This window comes from Cottoperca gobio, chromosome 19 (assembly GCF_900634415.1).
Source record: "Cottoperca gobio chromosome 19, fCotGob3.1, whole genome shotgun sequence".
In the NCBI taxonomy this organism is placed as follows: Eukaryota; Metazoa; Chordata; class Actinopteri; order Perciformes; family Bovichtidae; genus Cottoperca; species Cottoperca gobio.
This window is the reverse complement of record NC_041373.1, coordinates 910,829-930,578: the sequence shown is the minus strand read 5'-3', so window position 1 is coordinate 930,578 and position 19,750 is coordinate 910,829. Positions and strand designations below refer to the sequence as shown.

General features: G+C 39.8%; 1 protein-coding gene across 2 annotated transcripts; it reads left to right on the top strand.

Moving 5' to 3' along the window:
• The first annotated feature begins 4 nt into the window (after positions 1-4).
• Positions 5-19,470, top strand: ipmkb (inositol polyphosphate multikinase b). Of its 2 annotated transcripts, XM_029456212.1 has the most exons (7): positions 5-904; positions 1,092-1,286; positions 7,208-7,293; positions 8,814-8,910; positions 9,257-9,429; positions 12,514-12,595; positions 12,705-19,470. In XM_029456212.1, exons 1-7 carry the CDS (start codon positions 871-873, stop codon positions 13,520-13,522), a joined length of 1,485 nt encoding a protein of 494 aa, XP_029312072.1. In that variant the 5' UTR covers positions 5-870; the 3' UTR covers positions 13,523-19,470. The 2 variants fall into 2 exon arrangements, with proteins under 2 accessions (XP_029312072.1, XP_029312071.1); XM_029456211.1 differs by having other exon boundaries at positions 9-1,286.
• Positions 19,471-19,750: the final 280 nt, after the last annotated feature.

Here is a 19,750-nt window from a genome sequence, read left to right as displayed (position 1 = left end):
TAGCCGCCTACACTGACCTGGATATCTGTAAATGAGAAGCACTCTACCGGTCATGGATTTTAGGACGACAATGCATCGTTTTTGTGTTCATCTTCAACGGATAGGCCTTCGCCTTGAAGGTTGTACGGCAAGTGTCATGTCCCTCTGGTCTGCCGAATTGTGACGCGAGGAAGGGCTTGCTTAGCAGCCTAATGGCCAGTATCGATGACTTGGCAATCACAACCAAGACTGAATAGCCTCTTTATGCAATTTCGACAATTCATTGTCTTCATTCGCCCCGCCTGCTTCTCTATTTGTTGACTGGAACTGGGTATCACTCGAGAGTGTGTCGTAGTATCACCATTACTGAGAGACAACAGTATTTACTTCTCTGAAGCGAGGAAGTGGATCTGCGTCAGGCTAGCTGAACTTGATAAAGATAAGCCCGGAGGTTGGGTGACCTTGCTTTCATAATAAAGGTGCCAAAAGATTAACGATGCTTGAGATTGTTCAGAGACTAAACACTTCAACAAAACGAGAGCCATATTTTCAATAGCAACAGAGATCTCCGCCTTTTATTTTTATCGTGGTTCACTGCAGCATCGATACGTCTCCATTCGTTTTATTTTGGAAGTTGCGAACGGAAATAGTGCTTGCCTCCGTTGTAATTGACACTGGTAGGAAGTGGGATGTGGCCAGGGTGTATTTATGCTTCTGTTTAAGATATGAAAATCATTGAATTAGTGCTGGCCCGGGAGCCCTGTTTCACAACCGGACACAGCGGTGGTAACGACAGTGTTGCTGTCCGTCAATGTGGATGTTGTCTGTGGTCGAAAACGGCGAACACGACCGAAGCTGCTGTGCTGGTTTCGTCTGGACTGAACCATTTCCATGAGGGCTTCTCAACATCACGCCCTAACAAATGGTGTGCTGGGCTGTATTATATGCTTACATAATAACAGTATGTGAATCGATACAGTCACACCGTTTACTTTTTTATTTTTATTTTTTTCTTGGACAAAGGCTGCGCTTTTCCCCTTTTTAAAAAAAGAATATATATTTTTTGCAAATGTCAACAACTCAACGTCAAATAATGATGGAGTCCTCTCTAGCTCTCGGAAGACTGGAACTGACCCCCAGTTCAGGCGCTGTTGGTGTCACCCTGACCCCACGTCTCTCCGGCGGGCACACCGCGAAAGAAAAGTGCGGTCAGCGGCCACTTGGGCCACAAGGCCAGGCTCACCTGAACGGCTGCGTCCCGCTGTCACATCAGGTTGCAGGTCACAAGTATGGAGTGGATACAGTGGGTAAGTAAACTGGACGAGATATCGTTCTCTTACTTTCCTGCGATTAGAATTTCTGTCACAAAACATGACTTCCTTTATAGGCTACTCATTTTCTTTAGATCTGGAACTGAATGTTGTTTATCATGCCCATATGTGACCGAGGACATTATATGAATTGTTTGGGTTCAGTGCGTTATTTTTGCCTACAAATGGGCTAACCCACGAACAGTTTCTTATAAATATGAACTCATAACTTTCTTCACACTGCACAATTATTATTGGAAAACGTTTGTAGGAAGATCAATTCACTTAGAAGTGAAAGATGCATTTTGTGGATGACCGTAAGTAAGTAACAATTCACAAAATGCCTTAGTGCTACTATCTACCCGCTGTTTGTTGTCAGCAAGAAAAGTAAGTTGGGACATTTTGTAATGGAAGATTGCCATTGTGATTATTTTTTTTAACATACATGACGAAGCAGCATGCATATGAGTTAGGATTCATTCTCCTGTGAAAATTAATTAGATTATTTTTCTTACTACTAATCTACACCAGCTACATCTTCACATGTAGGTGCTTGCACTTAATCTGATCATTTGTAACCATGACATAGCAGCTCCATGGTCTTCCTCTAGCCTAGTCTAGTTTTTGTTTTTTAAAGAATCCATTGTGTGTTATCAGGGGAGGTGAAGAGCTGAATTGATTATGTATGAAACTGCTTGCTACAGTACCTTCCAGATGGGTGAGTCATTGCTGGTCAGTCTGTTACCTCAGTGAATGGCAACCTCCTGGAAGACTCATCTTAATGTTGTGGGGCAGGCTCTCAGGAGTGTCCTGTGCCTTGCAGTCAGCCAGGACAAACCTGTGTTACTCTTTAACCTGAGCCCTTTTGATGTAGCGTACACAACACTGTGTTCTTTGGTTTGTTGCAACATTGACTTTCTTTCCATTTGGTTAATCTATGTTCACTGTGTTGTATTACAGGTTTACCAGGACTGTAAACAAACGTTTCCTGTTTTTACTTTTCTGTCATTATTATGATATTTTAACTCTAGTTTCTATCTTTGCTAATAATGCTCTTAACCATTTATTAATCCATGTCAGTGGAATGTGATTTTTTTTCTGCGTTAGTTGGTAATAACTCAGTGTAAACACAAAGTGGAGCAGAACTAAAAGGCAATAATGTATCTCTTTAATATAGCAACAAAAGAAAAGAAGCCAAGAACAATGAAAAAAAAAAAAAACTCAGTATCCCAAATGAGCCATTCCCATAAAAAGATATCACTGTAAACTGAATATATTTTGGTTTTGGACTGTCCATCAGGCAGAACTAGACATTTCAAGACACCAACCTCTCAGGTGGAAATGTATCACTATATTCTGACACCATAAACTAAACAATTAATTGATCAAATAAAATGATTGAGTAATCAATAATGAAAATAATTAGTTGCAACCCTAAATGTGTAATATTGCATTACATTGTTTTGCTAAACGCTTTAGATATCTGTGGATCTCTTCGCACTATAGGAGTTTAGTTTTGCTGAAAAGAAAATAAGCAATACAACTAAATTAGTGCCATGAAACCTGCAGTTGATAGAGGATCAAATGTATAAACCATGTCAATAATGTAATGCAATGTTGGGAAGGGGTCTGTGTCTTTAATGTAGTCCTGTAGAATATTTCTGTGATGATTTCTTCAGAATGTCTCATCTCTGTTTGCAGGTTCCATCTGAAAATGGAAGTAGAAAGAGGCATTTAGAAGCAGTGACACAGTAATGTGGAAGGATCTTATCTTAGTCCCTCCAGGGCTTGGTAGTGAACAATCCGAACACAGGCCACACAGGGTAAAGTAAATAGTTTTGAGACTGAGCCAGCAGTCTCATTTAGTCTCCACAACAGTTGTTGAACAAGCACTGGAATCCTGTTCAGCTTGTACTACTGCTGACTGAAAATGATCCTGCTCACTCCTTCTCTCACGGCTCTGTTCCCACAGGCCTCCAGTCGGCAGGCTCTAGGTCTGTGTTTAATGTACATTATGGTGTGCCATAAAGGGCAGAACATGTGGAGGTTGTCATTGATAGCTGACTAAAGCAGGTGTTTTTTGTTAAAGCCCATGAATTCAGGGGCAACCCTGTCAGTTTAGGTCAATTATGTTTAACAAGCTGGAGAGAGCCCAGAGGTTATGTCAGTGCTGTCAGTGCTGTCAGTGCTGTCAGTGCTGTGTGTGTGTGTGTGTGTGTGTGTGTGTGTGTGTGTGTGTGTGTGTGTGTGTGTGTGTGTGTGTGTGTGTGTGTGTGTGTGTGTGTGTGTGTGTTAGTTATATAATGTAGTTACTCTGAAGCAAAGGTGAAAGTCCGGCTGCCGCTGTGTTACTCATTAGTCTTCACCTGTCAGCTGCTCCATGGTGAGTCATCATGTTGAAGGCGGGGCAGGACTTTATAACCTTTAACTTGAAGGCTACAATTTTCTAAATGATTGCCTGCCAGTTCTGTATTAGACAATAAAATAATCTCCAAAGGATGGCTGGTCACTATGGTTTGAGTGATATGGGGTGAAGTCAACCCGGAAGTTAGCATCACACTGGTTCCCTCGATTAAAAAACGATAGGATTCTTCCTTTTGGATTACTGCAGAAAATAAGCTCTGGAGCAAACAAACGTTTACGATACTTGTTTTGTTCACAAAGAACACCAGTTTTAATCATTTTTTTAAACGTAAATGCAATCGCCTGAAGTAAAATGCTAACATTAGCCTATACACAAACTACACCACTGCCAAAAATATAAACCGTAAAGACTATAGATTGCTTATATCTCAAATTGCTAGGTGTTGTCATAACCAGTAGGAAAGATAGTAAAAATAAATAAAACAAAAGTTGTAGTATACTAGAATTATCTTTCTACATACAGTACATGACTAATACTACTGATAAACCAAAAAAGAATCCGATTAATGAACTGTACACATTACAATTTAATTGAACTACTTACCATCAATTTAATTATGATGTCTTATTTAGTATATTGTATGATAAACATGTTCACTTTCCTATCACATATTTCAACTACTGTTTCAGCCCATATTGTGTATGATGCCTGTATCAATACATACTCCCCTCTACCCTTTTTATGCTGAGTCTATCTTTTTGTCGTGTACTTGAACATAACACCATCATCTGAGAGCTGCTGGGGCGCCATAAGACCGGCCTGGTCGTCAATCACATGAGATTTTGAGCCAGGCTAAAGCTGTTGATATGTGACTTAAGTTTTTTAAATATGTTTTCAGGTGAGAAAGTAACAATATGTCATCCATCCATCCATCCATCGTCTACCGCTTATCCGGGATCGGGTCGCGGGGGCAGCAGCTCCAGTAAGGAACCCCAATCTTCCCTTCTCCGGGCCACATCCTCCAGCTCCGACTGGGGGATCCTGAGGCGTTCCCAGGCCAGTGAGGAGATATAATCTCTCCACCGAGTCCTGGGTCTTCCCCGGGGTCTCCTCCCAGCTGGACGTGCCTGGAACACCTCCCTAGGGAGGCGCCCAGGTGGCATCCTTACTAGATGCCCGAACCACCTCAACTGGCTCCTTTCAACGTAAAGGAGCAGCGGCTCTACTCAGAGTCTCTCACGGATGGCTGAGCTTCTCACCCTATCTCTAAGGGAGACGCCAGCCACCCGTCTGAGAAAACCCATTTCGGCCGCTTGTACCCGTGATCTCGTTCTTTCGGTCATGACCCAGCCTTCATGACCATAGGTGAGGGTAGGAACGAAGATCGACCGGTATATTGAGAGCTTTGCCTTCTGGCTCAGCTCTCTTTTCGTCACAACGGTGCGGCAATATGTCATCAGTTTATCCAAATAACGCCTATTTGGAAATGTCTTGCAACCTTTTCAGAGATGTGATGTAGCTGCTGGCGTGGTGCCTTGAGACCGGCCCGGCAGTAGTAATCATGCACTAAAAGAACAGTGCCATATATATATATATATATATATATATATATATATATATATATATATATATATATATATATATATATATATATATATATATATATATATATATATATATATATATATATTATATATATATATATATATATATATATATATATATATATATAATATATAAGTGGGTGTGCAGGTACTTCTTTATTGCCACTACTATAATACACACTCGGCATACATGGAAGCTAAATATGGTTCTGTTGTGTGCAGCGACATTAAAAGAAGTCGCTGTGTGTTCTCAGAAGAATGTAGAGATCAAAGAGCAGATGAAACCACTGCAGGTTCACTCAGTCCGTCTGTAATCACCTGTGGTCAGCAGGTGATGATTAACAGGACACTCCTCTCTTCTACACTGGCAATAGGCTTGCAAAGGGAACCGCCATTATGAGTAACTTTAGGTGATTTTCCCACTCTCAAATGTAGCTTCACACAAAAACAAATTCAATACAACAAAGAAAAAATGAAAATAATAATTATCGATTTTATGGTAATTCTCAGATAAAGAAGCACATTCATGTAATGGTCAACTAATGGCTGGATCTCATATAATGGCATGTTGTGTGTCCTGTACAAACAAATAATGGCTTGTGTTTACAATAAAGTCACATCAGCAGATCTGCAATACAGGCTCAGTGTCCCTCTGTGCTTGACTAAAAACATACTGATTCAGTAAGTAGTTTAACTCGGAACTTATTATTTTCCTTTTCATGCATATGACAGAGCTGTGTAGCATTGTTTTTCTGTAACTTCATACTGAACGTTATGGGAGTAAGTTAATTTGTGATTTTTTTGCTGTTTGTGGGTTGTGACTGACCCAAGTCATCGTTGTTGAAAAGCTGCGTCTTGTTGTTGACTCGGTGAGGCTGATGAGGTGCAACCTCCGGGTATGAAAAGCAAAGCAAATGAAGAAGAGCCTTAAACCGGCATTCTTAATAATATCTGGCAGGCACTCCACTGGTTGCAAAAAGAAGTTGGATTGTATAGAAGTTTTTGAGAAAATGACCCTACTTCTCACTGTATTGATTACCTCAGTAAACACTGCAAACATTAGTTTATGGTCTCAATCTCTAGTGACTACGTCCACTTTTTTTAATACACTCTCTGATCCTGAAAGCATAACAAAATATTGTTGACTGCACATGTTTTGTCAGTCAGGACTAATGTCCTTTTCTCTCTGAGATACTAACAGGCCCTAATCCTCCCATTTATTTCTGATGAGCAGATTCCATGTATTTTATTCCTGACAGTGAAACGTGCACATAAATTAGATAAATAATATAAGTGTTTAGTTTATTTACTGAAAGGGCACTGTTCAATGTGAAAAGTGAGTTGTGAATATAAAAAAAAAACACCTTGAATTTCAGGGGGAACCCTGTTTGTCAGGTGGTGTAAACGCGGTAAACACTGAGTAAAGGAGGATGATGGCATGAGTTCTCATGGACACCTACAGTATTTCATCTACATTAAGGGTCCCTCATGCTGCTGTCTCTCATTCTATCCTTATTGTCCTCTCAACAGGACATTTCTTAATAAAAGTCATCACCCCATATTGATATATTCTATCAATTGTGTCATGTTCTTACACTTAGCCTACATAGTACTCCCTCTGTCTTCTCTCTTTGTGTGTCTGTGTGATGTCAGATTTTATAATTCATTTAAACATTAACCTTAGGTTTAGACACAGTGATCTGTTTATGTTTTCCATTTACAATGATTTACTTCTGTTCTGAATAAACTGTCGATGAACATTAATTTGAGGTGTTCTTCATTACTGTACCGCTGATACAGTATGCTAAAACAAGGTTTGAAAAGATGACTGGGTCCTCCTGTTACTTCCCATTTTTACTGTTAAAGCACTAAAACGCTTACTATAATTTACTTATACATACTTCTTTTCTAAACTTTGATTTTAAGTTCTATCTTTGTATCTGTTGCAGGGATTTTGCAGCATCCAGATGGAACAGTCCTGAAGCAGCTTCAGCCTCCACCCAGAGGTCCACGAGAGATGCAGTTTTACAGCATGGTAATGCCGATGCATTCATAAGCACTATGTTTTCTCACAATCACATGCACAACAATATAACACCTGTAAAATATACCAAGGGGTCATTCCAGATGTACGTGTCCACAGGAGGCTTGAAAATAAAAAGTAAAAATAGAAAAAGATGAAAATACAAACTCAAATACATCCACAAATGCACACATGAAAACAAAATGTGAAGGTGTCTGGTGTGAGAACAGTGTTAGATCTCTTTTAGCCAGGAGTTAATTCCTCTATTAAAAACATAAAAATTGTTTTGCATTTTCAATTCAGTTTGTAGAAAGATCTTGAATTGTGTAAGATCCCTCACCCTTTATGTACAGCTGTAAATATGTTTGAATGAGTTTTATTGTGACTCACATACTGACTTGTTCAACAGCACTTTCAATACAAAGTGTATGCATGGGGAAATGTAAATTCTTAATAATCAGTATAGATATCAGACATTCCATATGGGTCTATGTAATACACAGTGTTTGCTTTAGAGCTTAGCAGCACTGTCAGCCTCAGCAACTCTCATACAAACTGGAGCGAGTCATGTTATCATGTCTGCCAGTCGCTTGACCAAACCAGTCGAGCCTAATCCCAACAGCATGCACATCTCGCTGACCTGACCTCCTACACGGGGCTGGAAGTCTAGTTACTATTACAGAACATATTTAACAACATGGGGCTGCGGTTAAAATGTGTGCTGTGCTGAACATTCACCATTTTCATCAGAATTGAAGCCTGTTTCCAGAGCACCCTCCTCTTTCATTAGTTCAGCCACTCAAATAAAGTGTATCCGTGTTTGTCAGACATCACCTCACTCTTAAAAACTTGTGATGGATATTTTTCAGTACCTTCTTACTTTTGATAGGCTAATCCAGGGGTGTCAAACATACGGCCCGCTTTGTTGAAAAGCTGCGTCTTGTTATTTTGCTGCTGCAAAACCGGCCCTCCAGAGGGTCCAGTCCGGCCCGCGGGATGACTCTGACAAAGTGTAAAGATTACAGAGAAGACATTAACTGCAATTTTTCAAGCTATTTCAAATTTGTCCACTGAATGTTTTGTAAGTTGTAATGCCTGTATAATGTATAAATGATAAACTGAGGTATAATATTGTTGAAATTGCACTTATTTTTCTTAAGAAATTTCAGGTTGTTCATAATGTTTTGTAAAAAGATAGTTCATTAAATGTGAACATTTTCAGAATGAACTTTTCTTCCACTAAAACAAAGGGAACAATTGTGGTTATTTATAGGTTATTATGCTGTGATTTTACTGGTCCGGCCCTGAGATCAAATTGGGCTGTATGTGGCCCCTAAACTAAGATAAGTTTGACACCCCCCGGGTTAAACAGTTATTTGAATAATCTAAAAAGTAATCCAATTACACCATAATGAAATTAATCATTAGTTTCAGCCCTACATGAACTCTACAATATCACCATCCACTTGTTTGTACAGTATGATGGTGGTAATGTGTGTGTGTGTGTGTATCTGTGTCTGTGTCTGTCCTAGGTGTATGCAGAGGACTGCTGTGATCCATGCCTTTTGGAGCTCCAGAACCATCTTCCCAAGTACTACGGCACATGGTCCTCTCCTGACAGCCCCAATGGTAAGAGGAAAACAAGACATTACATTTTTTACATTACAGGTCATTTATTAGGCGCTCTTATCCAGAGAGTCTTGCAGTGAACTAACTACAGGGACAGTCTCCCTGGAGCAGCTCAGGGGCACAATGGTGGCAGCCCTGGTATTGAACTCTGTTTGGAAGGCGTACCACTAGACCACTAGGCCATCACCACCCACACAAGACATATTCACATGCAGTCAATATTCAAGGAAGAGCTTCTATCGTACCAGAAACATGAGCTATATTGAATGTTCAGTATATTTTATTAAATAAAAAGCCAACATCAGGCTTATATGAAAATAACTTGCATGATTACTCCCTCCGTCAGACCTGTACCTGAAGCTGGAGGACGTGACTCGACGCTTTGTCAAGCCGTGCATCATGGATGTGAAGCTGGGCCAGCGGAGCTACGATCCGTTTGCCTCGCAGGAGAAACGGGAACAACAGATCAGAAAATACCCGCTGATGGAGGAGATAGGCTTCCTGGTCCTCGGCATGAGGGTAAGTTTGCACCGTCTTTAATTAACTTTGCCAAGGAGGTTATGTTTTCAGTTCGGTTTGTTTGTCTGTTAGTCAGCAGGATTACTAAAAAAAACTACTGGCCTGATTTTCATGAAACTTGGTGGAAGGGGTAGGGTGTCAGCGTGGGCCAAAGGAGGACCATGGGAGCGGATCTGACTGACGGGGCAGATACAGATTAGTTTTCACATATGTTAACATTGGCCATGGCAGAGGATTGCGTTCTCCAAGTGTCCTTCTAATGTATAAGTGATGATATCAAAACTTTGAGAGGTGTTTATATTAAGGGTGCCTAGATCAATCGGCTTCATGATCTCTATAAAGACCATTCAGAAGACCCACAACACGCAAGACAACTTCTCTACGCACCGCTTAAATGGCTGTGCCGGAGTTGGGCCTCTTTTACGAAAAAGTAACTACGCTGAGAGTCCTTGTTTTGTTGTCATTCCTGTCCACACACACACACACACACACACACACACACACACACACACACACACGTAAATAGCTGTTGTTGATCTGAAGCTGTTTGTTGACTTGAACTTCTTATCTGTTGGGAAGGAAGAGAGTCAAATAGGGAAACCTTTTATCGCTTTGATCAGTTTCCATTGTAACCTATGTCAGTATCATCAGTAAATGCTGGTTTGGGTTTTCCTGCCTGCAGCAAGAAATAAACAAAAAGCCCAACTGTTCCGATGTCATCGTGATTTGGAACACTTCTTGATTGCTTGAGATGAGACTGTCTGTCTGAGCCAGAACGATACTTTTTAATACTTCAGTCTGAGTATAAACACAGGTTTCAACAAAACTTCTGTTCATTTGACAAAATGTTGCAACACCAGCTTTTCAGAGTACAACATTCAAAAATACAAACGTTTATTATGTTTCACATAGCTTGCCAGTATAATAAGATTTAACATTATCTGAGATATTTAAACAGTTTCTGAAACTTCCTCCATGTCCATGATCTGGTGACATCACGGTGTGTGTGTGTGTGTGTGTGTGTGTGTGTGTGTGTGTGTGTGTGTGTGTGTGTGTGTGTGTGTGTGTGTGTGTGTGTGTGTGTGTGTGTGTGTGTGTGTGTGTGTGTGTGTGTGTGTGTGTGTGTGTGTGTGTGTGTGTGTGTGTGTGTGATACTGCGCAATCCTACGTCTTTGTTCTGTATGTAAAGGGCTTGTTGGTTTACTTGTCCTTCATTTGCATTCTGGTCTCCTGCTTGTTGCTATCAAAGTCCAAGAGTGACATTTTTAAATTGAAATTAAGATTTTATTTTTGATTTAAATGCTTTTTAAGGGTTTGCAATTTCTTAATAATATCCATTGGAAATGTATTTGAAATAATTATGTAATCCTACAAAGTTCAGAGACAGTTGAGTTGTTTGTTGAGTTCAAAGCTGTTGTTGATATCAAGAGAGATTTAAACCCAAGTAATCAGTTAATTTTAAGGAAACTGAGCAAGTAAAATTCATTGAGATTTACCAGCATTATAAACAAGAGAGACAAAAGAAAAGTGATTACTCCTCATTTTGAAGCAGTCAGAAAGTCTTAATGTGCCAGTTCTTCAATTATTTATATTCCACCGATCAAAATAATCAAAATATTTTTTCATAAAAATGGTTCCAAATTGTGAATATTTAACGCAACGTGTGTCGTTAACAGTCTTGGAACTACATATATTCATACTGGTTTAAATATACAATTTGATAGCAATTCTTATCTTTGCTGAACATGAGTTTGTGCGAAAGGAATTAAAAGCGTGTGTGTGTGTGGTGTGTGTGTGTGTGACGCTGGAAAAATTCCCATACTAAACTCTGGTATTTGTTTGTTTAGATAGAGGACAATAATTAGTGGTAATGATCTTCCTGAATGATTGTGTAGGAGGAGAGAGATTGAAAGGAAAAGATAAAAAGAGGTGATTAAGTGCTGCAGAGAGAATCTTCCTGCTCCCAGTGAATAACTGCAGCTGCAAAGTTGCTCAAGCACACAGCAGAGACTTGGAGAGAGAGAGAGAGGGAGAGAGAGGGAGAGAGGGAGAGAGGGAGAGAGAGAGAGAGAGAGAGAGAGAGAGAATTTATATATATATATTTATATATATATATATTTTATAACACTGCGCTCATCCAGACTTGAAACTATGATCAGCATTCATTGTATTAGTCTTGATGATCATGTGATTGCTCCAGATGGATTCTTTTAGTGTTTCTTTTCTTTTGTTATATATTTGATCATGAATAAGAATAAGCAACTCTTCATTATGAAAATGAGCCGATAGTCTCCATGTTCTTCATTCTTATATTATGAATCATGATCCAGCTAACTCTCCCTGAACTGCACTTTGGCATGTTTGTGTTTCAGCACTCGTTTCCTCTGATAAAGCTTCAAAGAACCAAAAACATCCAGACTTGTCAAATGTTGTCAAACTGGATATCTCAGGTCCCAGGGTCAGCATGTATTGCAGCATGTATTGCAGCATGTGTAGAAGCACATGTAGACTTTCTTTAAAGATTGGGTACTTGTCTTCATGTGACGCCACACTGTTCTGTGCAGCTGCTGGTTATCTGTTCTGCACTGAGCTTGTTTCATGATTTGGCTCAGCATGCAGCAGGTTTGCTCTGCAGTCATAGCTGGTCAGTTTGATGTTATGAGGTGCGAGTGCCGCTGTAGACCACTAGATGGAGTCAGTGTTTGATCAGTTAGAGTCGGCATGCATGCGCATCTTGTGCCGTGAGCTCTGACTTTCGTGAGCTCTGACTTTTCAGAGGCGGACACAATAACAGAGAGAATAAGACTGTACACAGCAAATGGCAGCAGAATAATTACTTTTTAATTACTTTCAGCATAAGCAGCTCTTGTTTATAAAATCTGTAACTGATGTGACGATGTATGAGTGAAGTTCTGAGCAATAGAACTGTGTTATTGTTCCAACAAACAACTAAGCAAATATTTGTTCATTCGTGAACAAATACGGCTCATGTATGTAGACACAAAGAGACATTATATATTGCGTGTTTTAGGGGCAAGGACTAACAAACACGCTCCTAACACAAAGTGTTTTATTCTATTTCAGGTGTATAAGATGTGCAGCGACACGTTTGACTCCTACGATCAGCACTACGGGAGGGGACTGCTTAAGGACACCATTAAAGATGGTGTGTGTGTGTGTGTGTGTGTGTGTGTGTGTGGTGTGTGTTTAAAATCCCATGTATGCTGAGAGAAGAACAGACACCATATATAACTCTTCCCCCCCCTCTCCTCCAGGCCTGGCTAAATTCTTCCATAATGGTGTTAGTCTGAGGAAAGATGCAGTGTCGGCCAGCATCCGCAGAGTACAGTGTATCCTCCGCTGGTTTGAGTCACAGCGCCAGCTGGCCTTCTACGCCAGCTCCCTTCTCTTTGTCTACGAGGGCCTCCCCTCCTCTTCCTCCTCATCTCCCCTTTCGTCCCTTCTCAGCACGCCGTCGATCAGCCCAACTGCTGTGAAAACTGCCATGTTGTCATCGGCAAGTAACAGCGGTCAGGGCGGGGAGGGGAAAACAAGACAGGAAGGTGCGAGTCAGGAAGATGAAGTGGCTGAGTACAACAACAACAACATTCAGGTGCCAGTGTCCTGGGACTACAGCCTGGATACCATTTACACCAACCACAGGAAAGGTGGCCACCAGCACTGTGCCATGGGTCATTTCCGAGGCAACAGTGGAGACAGTGATGCTGTGGACACGACAGTCGGCTCAGTTTCTGCACCTTGTGAAGAAGACAACTCTGTATGGAAACGAACAGGTGAGTCGCAACAAGCACCAAACACAAACGGAAACAAATCACAACTGGAAGGGAAGGATGAGGATGGAGAGAGGGAGGACAGAGGCAGGAGGAGGAGAGAGGAGGAGGAGGAGGAGGAGGAGGAGCTGAAAGGACGAGGAGGTGATGCAACAGAGGGGGCAGGAGGAGACACTGAGGTGGAGGTCAGGATGATCGACTTTGCCCACGTTTTCCCAAGTGAAAGCCACGATCACGGCTACAGCTATGGCCTCAAACACCTGCTGACGGTGCTGGAGCAGATCCTCTATGACACCGCCTAGAGCTCTCCCTCCTCCCTAAATTCTCTTTACCTCCTGACCAGCTCAGTGAACCAGTCTCCCTTCTGTCAACCCTCCTGACTTCTCAAAAAAAGACAGAAACCTGCAGAGGGAAGAATCGAATATGAAAATAAGAACCATCATCGTCACCATCTCACGTGTTTGGGATGTTTGTCGGTTATGTGTGTGTCTGTTTGTGTGTGTTTGTGAGCAAGGTGGATAGCAGAGGCTGACAGTTGTGTTTTCCCTGTGATCAGCAGCACTACATGCACTAATCAATACATGAAGGCATTGCGACCCTGAACTTAAACACAACATCTTTAGCTGCATGACTTACTGATGCTCACACTAGCTCCAGAACGTCACATGACTTCCCCTTTAGTCCATTTGAAAAGCATCCCTCAAAACAGGCTCACGGGCCTGTGGATTGATTCAGAGAGAATCAGCAGGAGAGTTGTGTGTGAGCTTTATTTACGATGAGGTGATGATGCAGTCTTCCTAGAAAAAGACCTATACTGCAGTAACTGTTAGACAGAGTTAGCGCAATTAACTTTACGCAAGATGTATTTTATCCGCATCCACAGTGGTTCATTGGATTTGGTTCATTTAGGTTTACAGAACACCGTCAAACTCCTTTTCACGGGTCTCCATTTGAAACGTAACATTAGTTGAGAATGGCCTCTTGAATTGTGTGAGCATGGAGTAAGACAAGGAGTCTGGAGAATGTTGAGGTTTATGTTGGGTCGTCATTTTGTGTTTTTGTTTAAACACTGTCTACAGGTATCTAACTCAGGTAAATTTACTGTAAGAAGAAATACTTAATAATACTACTATTATCCTCTCAGCAAGATGATCCTCATGCTGTGTGGTTGTTCAGTTCTAATGATTGTTTTATATCGTCTTACTCCATGTTTTATCTCATGATTGTCCTTATCTCATTGAGTCATGTTTTTGCCTTGCATAACCTTACAATGACCTTCCAAGTTTTATTATCTTTTACATGGCTGTTTTAATTGTTGTACATGTTCAGCTGCCAAATGACCTCCCCCCCTGAGAGAGAGAGCCCCCCCCCCCCCCCCCCCTGAGAGAGAGCCCCCCCTGAGAGAGAGCCCCCCCCCCCTCCTGAGAGAGAGCCTGTGCTCTGTGCTGTGTTTATTCCAGTTAGTTGGTGTCCCCCTTCTTCGTGCCCTAGTTTTAGGGACGGCATTATATTGTTATTGTCATACCTTGTACTCCCATTTTTTAAGAACCTTACTTCTATCAGAAGATAACATTGCTCAAGCGTTAACCATGAGCTATTCTATGATTTGAGTTATTGATGACAAGTTATTATAATACAATTAAATGAGTTATAACTGGGCAACAACAGGAAACTATTTCTCTCATGATATTACCTACTAGTATGATAGAACTTCCCTAAGGATTTTAAGATTGTATTAAAGCAGCTGGTGACAAATATCTTTTTACTACAAGTCTAGTGACAAACTGAGTGACAGGATGCTAAAGAGAGAGACAGCGACTGAATGCTTTCATGTGGTTTTGTTTGTTTTCTTTGGTTGCTACTAAAACGGAAGACATCGTCTCCTTTTTACACTAATCTCAGTTTGAGACAAAAGTTTAACTCATTTTAAATTACATTTTGTTATTAAATCCTATTTGGTAGGGTTGACTACAATGTTTTTGAGGCTAATGCACAGACTGATGCTGTCAATATTCTGTATACATGATGGGTCTAAGACTTTCCTGCCAGGTATGTCAAAGGTTTAGCAAACTTTATTAAGATCAGAACTTTCCATTGAAACCAATTTATATTCTTGTTTTCTTGCAATTATGACTCTTTATCTCCTGGCTTAGTTTTACAAAAACATTTCATTTTTATTATTTTACTTTTCTGGAGCTTTCAGACGCATCTCATGACTTTCTTCAGCAGGTTGTGTTGTATCTGCAGTTGAAGGCCACACGTTGTAGCTGAAAGCTCTGGAAAAAAACTAGTAAGTTGACCTAACCCTAACCCAAACTACTATTTTCTATTTTTCTAGAAAGAATTTTAAAGAGTTTTATCCTGATTGTGACAGAAATGACTCCTGGATGAAACACACTTGGACAAAGAATAAAATTAAATATAAGGCAGGGGAATTTAAAGAGTCCAAATGCGTTTGGTGTGATCTGCCACTAAAACACAATCAAAAGTGAGACTGCAGCTTTCATAGCAGGTGTTCCACATGAGCGCAGGAAAGATGTTGAGTACATTTGGATCTTTACCTCAGTCAGTCTGTCTCCATCAGTCCAACCCTACTTTAAATACGACCAGTGTTTTAATGATTTGATAACCTTCAAGAGTCAACTGTGTGTTTAGGATCATTTGCTGTAAATAGTTTTCCTTTATTCGCAGTTTGTTTTTGTGCCAATGTTTGTGTGCAGGTGTACTGCTCTCTACACTGGAGCTACTTTAAACGTGACGTTAGATCTCTGCTCTAGTGCGCCACTTTGATTTTAACCAATAATATGCACAGGTCGCTTCAGTTTATATAGCTTATAATATATGAATATAATGAACAATATTTTGTAAATTAACTTGATCTAAATTGTATTATGATTTTAATCTGAACCAAAAGAGAGAGAAAATATTATATCATAATAGTTCGCAAACATTGTTTTTTTTTTTTATGAATTTGTTTAAAGAATCAACACGAAAGCAGTTTTTAAAGGATGTTTACAGGAGTTAGAGAATAGTTAAAAAAAAAAATACATATGTCGTCTCATGTCGCCTTCTGTGTATTGAACATTATTATTGATCATTCCGGCAGCTTTGTGAATCTCTTCTGTGTTTCTAACTCACAACAACATATCATGCATGTATACTGGGCATTGTTGATGGAATTGGTTTAATTGATTTACTCATCGTGATGCAACGTTTGACTTTAATTACTTTCAGTTTGTGTAAAAATCCCAAATCAGTTAAAATGACTGAGGCTTTATTTCAGTGTTGGTGGGCAGATTTACCATCATTCCATTTAAAGGAGCACAGAAGGCTTTATAATACTTATATTCCTTCTTTACATTACAGCTGAAGCAGAACACCGTGTGTTCTATCGCTGAATATGTTTTTCTTTCTAAATGCAGACTGATTTGAAAAAGTCTGAATCACTGAATTAGCAAACAGGAAGATAACCAAATGTTCACTATGGAGCCTGCAGTGTGCCATTAAAGGCTTTTACAGCGTATGTAATAATTATAATATCAAATGACCAATGATTTGAAAATATTCTAAACAGATTCATTACCTTTTGCATTTAAATAATTTCCTTTTTCTGTTAAATGTAAAGTAATGTAATGTATGTTGGAGTTTAAAATGGAATTGCAACATTAACTTTTATTCTTTATCACATTTCATCGACGGTTTCCATTGAATGTTTTGCTACTTGAAATGAGTCACTGAGCAGCAGGGAGACCAGTTCTGCCTCTGAGCGGCTCATTTTATTAGTCTGTAAAAGACAGTAATGTAATAAGAATTGTAAATATTACAGCAAGAAGCTAGTGTATTATGGAATATGATTGATGAACAGAAAACAGTAACATTTAAAAAATTCCATTTTAAAACCCAGTCATTCGTACTTTAAAGACCGTATAAGGAAATACAAATCTTGACAAAAAATCCTATTAGGTTTATTTAATTTAATTTATTATCCATCATTTAAATGCAAATCAATGAGTTTTTATTTGTAAAGGATACATGATTTAATTGATTATAATAAAACACTGTAAAGGTCTATCCTTATGTGATGGATATCTACCAACGGCTGCCTAGGAGGTAGAAGAAGACAGCTATTATACAAAGCATATGCAATTTGTGTAAAATTGGTGCAAAGGTGCATACATATTAATATGGTCATGTAGACCTTTAGTGATGTCTAGCTGCAGACATTAACTGCCTAGAACATTTGAAGCCAAACGAAACAGAAATTGTGCAAAATGTGGATATTGCATGTTTGGACTGTCGGGGAAGTTTTTCTGTACATGTCAGTGAAGAGTAACACTGCCCACCCTGTATGCCCACCTTCGCCCGTACTGGAAACTTGTATCACTTTCTAACATTTAGTCCTGCATCATGTGTTGTCTCAGAGTGGAGCACACCGATGGTGTCGACAACATGCGTGAGCAGATGTTAAACTGCTTCTGGTGCATCACCCGTTTTTCTGACTTTCCAAAAGTGATCAGGATGTAAAATGTCAGAGTGACAGTCAGATGAGACGGTAAATGTGTGTGAGGTCTGTCTGCTGCTCTCTGGGCTTTACTCCTTTGTTTACATTTCAATGTTGTGCGCTCCTCGTGGCCAAAAAGGTTAGTTAGAGGCCAGAACATGATTTCTATTCTTTAATTCCAGGTTGTTGGGTACTGTGTGAAACTTTAGTTCTGTATTTGTATATTATGCACTGCTGACTAATGGTCATGCCAGTTTGAGAAATCTGTTTTACACAATTCTTACCGAACCAGGATCATAAAAGGATCATAAAGGTGGTTTGACATGTTTTAGACCACAAGTCATGTACTGTACATATCTGCCAGCCATTTTCAAAGCACACACAGTACACAGTACTCTGTAAAGTCTATACCCGGTTATATTACATCAACTCTTTTGGCATGATTCCTGTAATCTGATACATTTGTCAGTATCCGATCAGATCAATTTGAATCATGTAGTTATCACATTAGAACTTGGCATGAGTTCAGTCATGTGTCTGATCATTTAGTACATCCCATTCATTGACTCATTTAGAGGAAATGAACAGAAGTTGGACAAACTCAAAGAGAAACTGAGATAAAATTAAAATGTCTTATCTTATTAAACATTACTAACTGACATCAGACACTTTTTCATTTGTTTTAGCTTGACATCCTAGCTTCATTTCAGAGCATTATGAATATCATCATACAGAGACTTGAGACTTGCTGCAGATAGGTGAATATTTTTGTCTCTTTTACTTTTCTTCGCCTACACACGAGAGCTGCAGCAAGTTTAAAGTGACTGCTGGTGAATTGGCAAATGTGGCAAAACATGCAAAAGCAGCAGTGTGCTTCTTTAATGAAGTCCAGGAAGTAAAAGGTGAAGGAGAGTAATGGGAGACGAGTGTCTTCCAGGTCAGTAAACTATTTGACTTCTCTTTGTTAGTGTCAGCAGTTTGTAATGCTGCATGTATGTTATAGGGGAAGAATCATCATCTCAAATATACTCACACAATGAATCAAATAACTTATCAGAGGTTTACTAACCTAAGCTGCACTCATCGCCTCAAGCTGAGATGAACTGCATTTTCAAAATACACATGCCGTCTTTCCCTTTTGACACAAAAGCAGCATTATGCTCAAAGCATTCTCTAAGTGCACACACAAAGTGATCTTAGGTTCTGATTGGCTGTTATCCTCCACTTTTCTTCTGGGTGACAACTTTTGATCTAATTCTGTGTCTTCATGTGATGCCTGATAGAAGCGTTCAGGTGTAAATGCAGTTGGTATGGCTGACTGGAATGCTGTTGATGTAAGAGCTGAGCAGTGTGAATGCTTGTGGCATGGTGGTGTTGGGCTGCCATCATTAAAACATTAAAAACCTGTTTAAAGGATTGAAAGTGTGCTTATCTACCAGTGTTGGATTTCTGTCGATCATCTGCTGACAGAAAGATGTGAACTGAAGTCCAACACATGGAGTTTAGTGAGGAACTGAACCTGGTCTTTCCCTGTAATTGAAATTGAGCTCTTAAACTCCTCATTGTGGATTTTGAAGAGTGTTTGAATTTTGATATACTGGATTTAAAATGTCTTACAAATGAGCCTGAAGCAGAACAGGAAATCTCATCAGTGTACATAAGGAGAGGAACTGTACACGAGAGTCCCTCGACAACTACAAACCTAATACTCGTTATTTTTTCAACAATAAAAATATAATCAAACTGTTTGATGAGCTGCCTCATTTTTGGAGTCCTGTTGTATGTTTTTGTTTTGTATTTTGATTAATCTCCAACTACTATCTGATTTCTCAGAGCATTTCTTTTATTATTTGTTGAAATTATTTTTACATACCGACAGCAATCCATAAATCAAATGCTCTGGCAAAAGAACGAATACAACCCGTGTGGCTGTTGCAGGCCTGTAATATCACATTGGGCCGCCTGTCAGTACCGGCCGGCAATGCCCTGTGCCGTTGGATAAGTTAGTGATGACAGCGCTGCGCTCTCG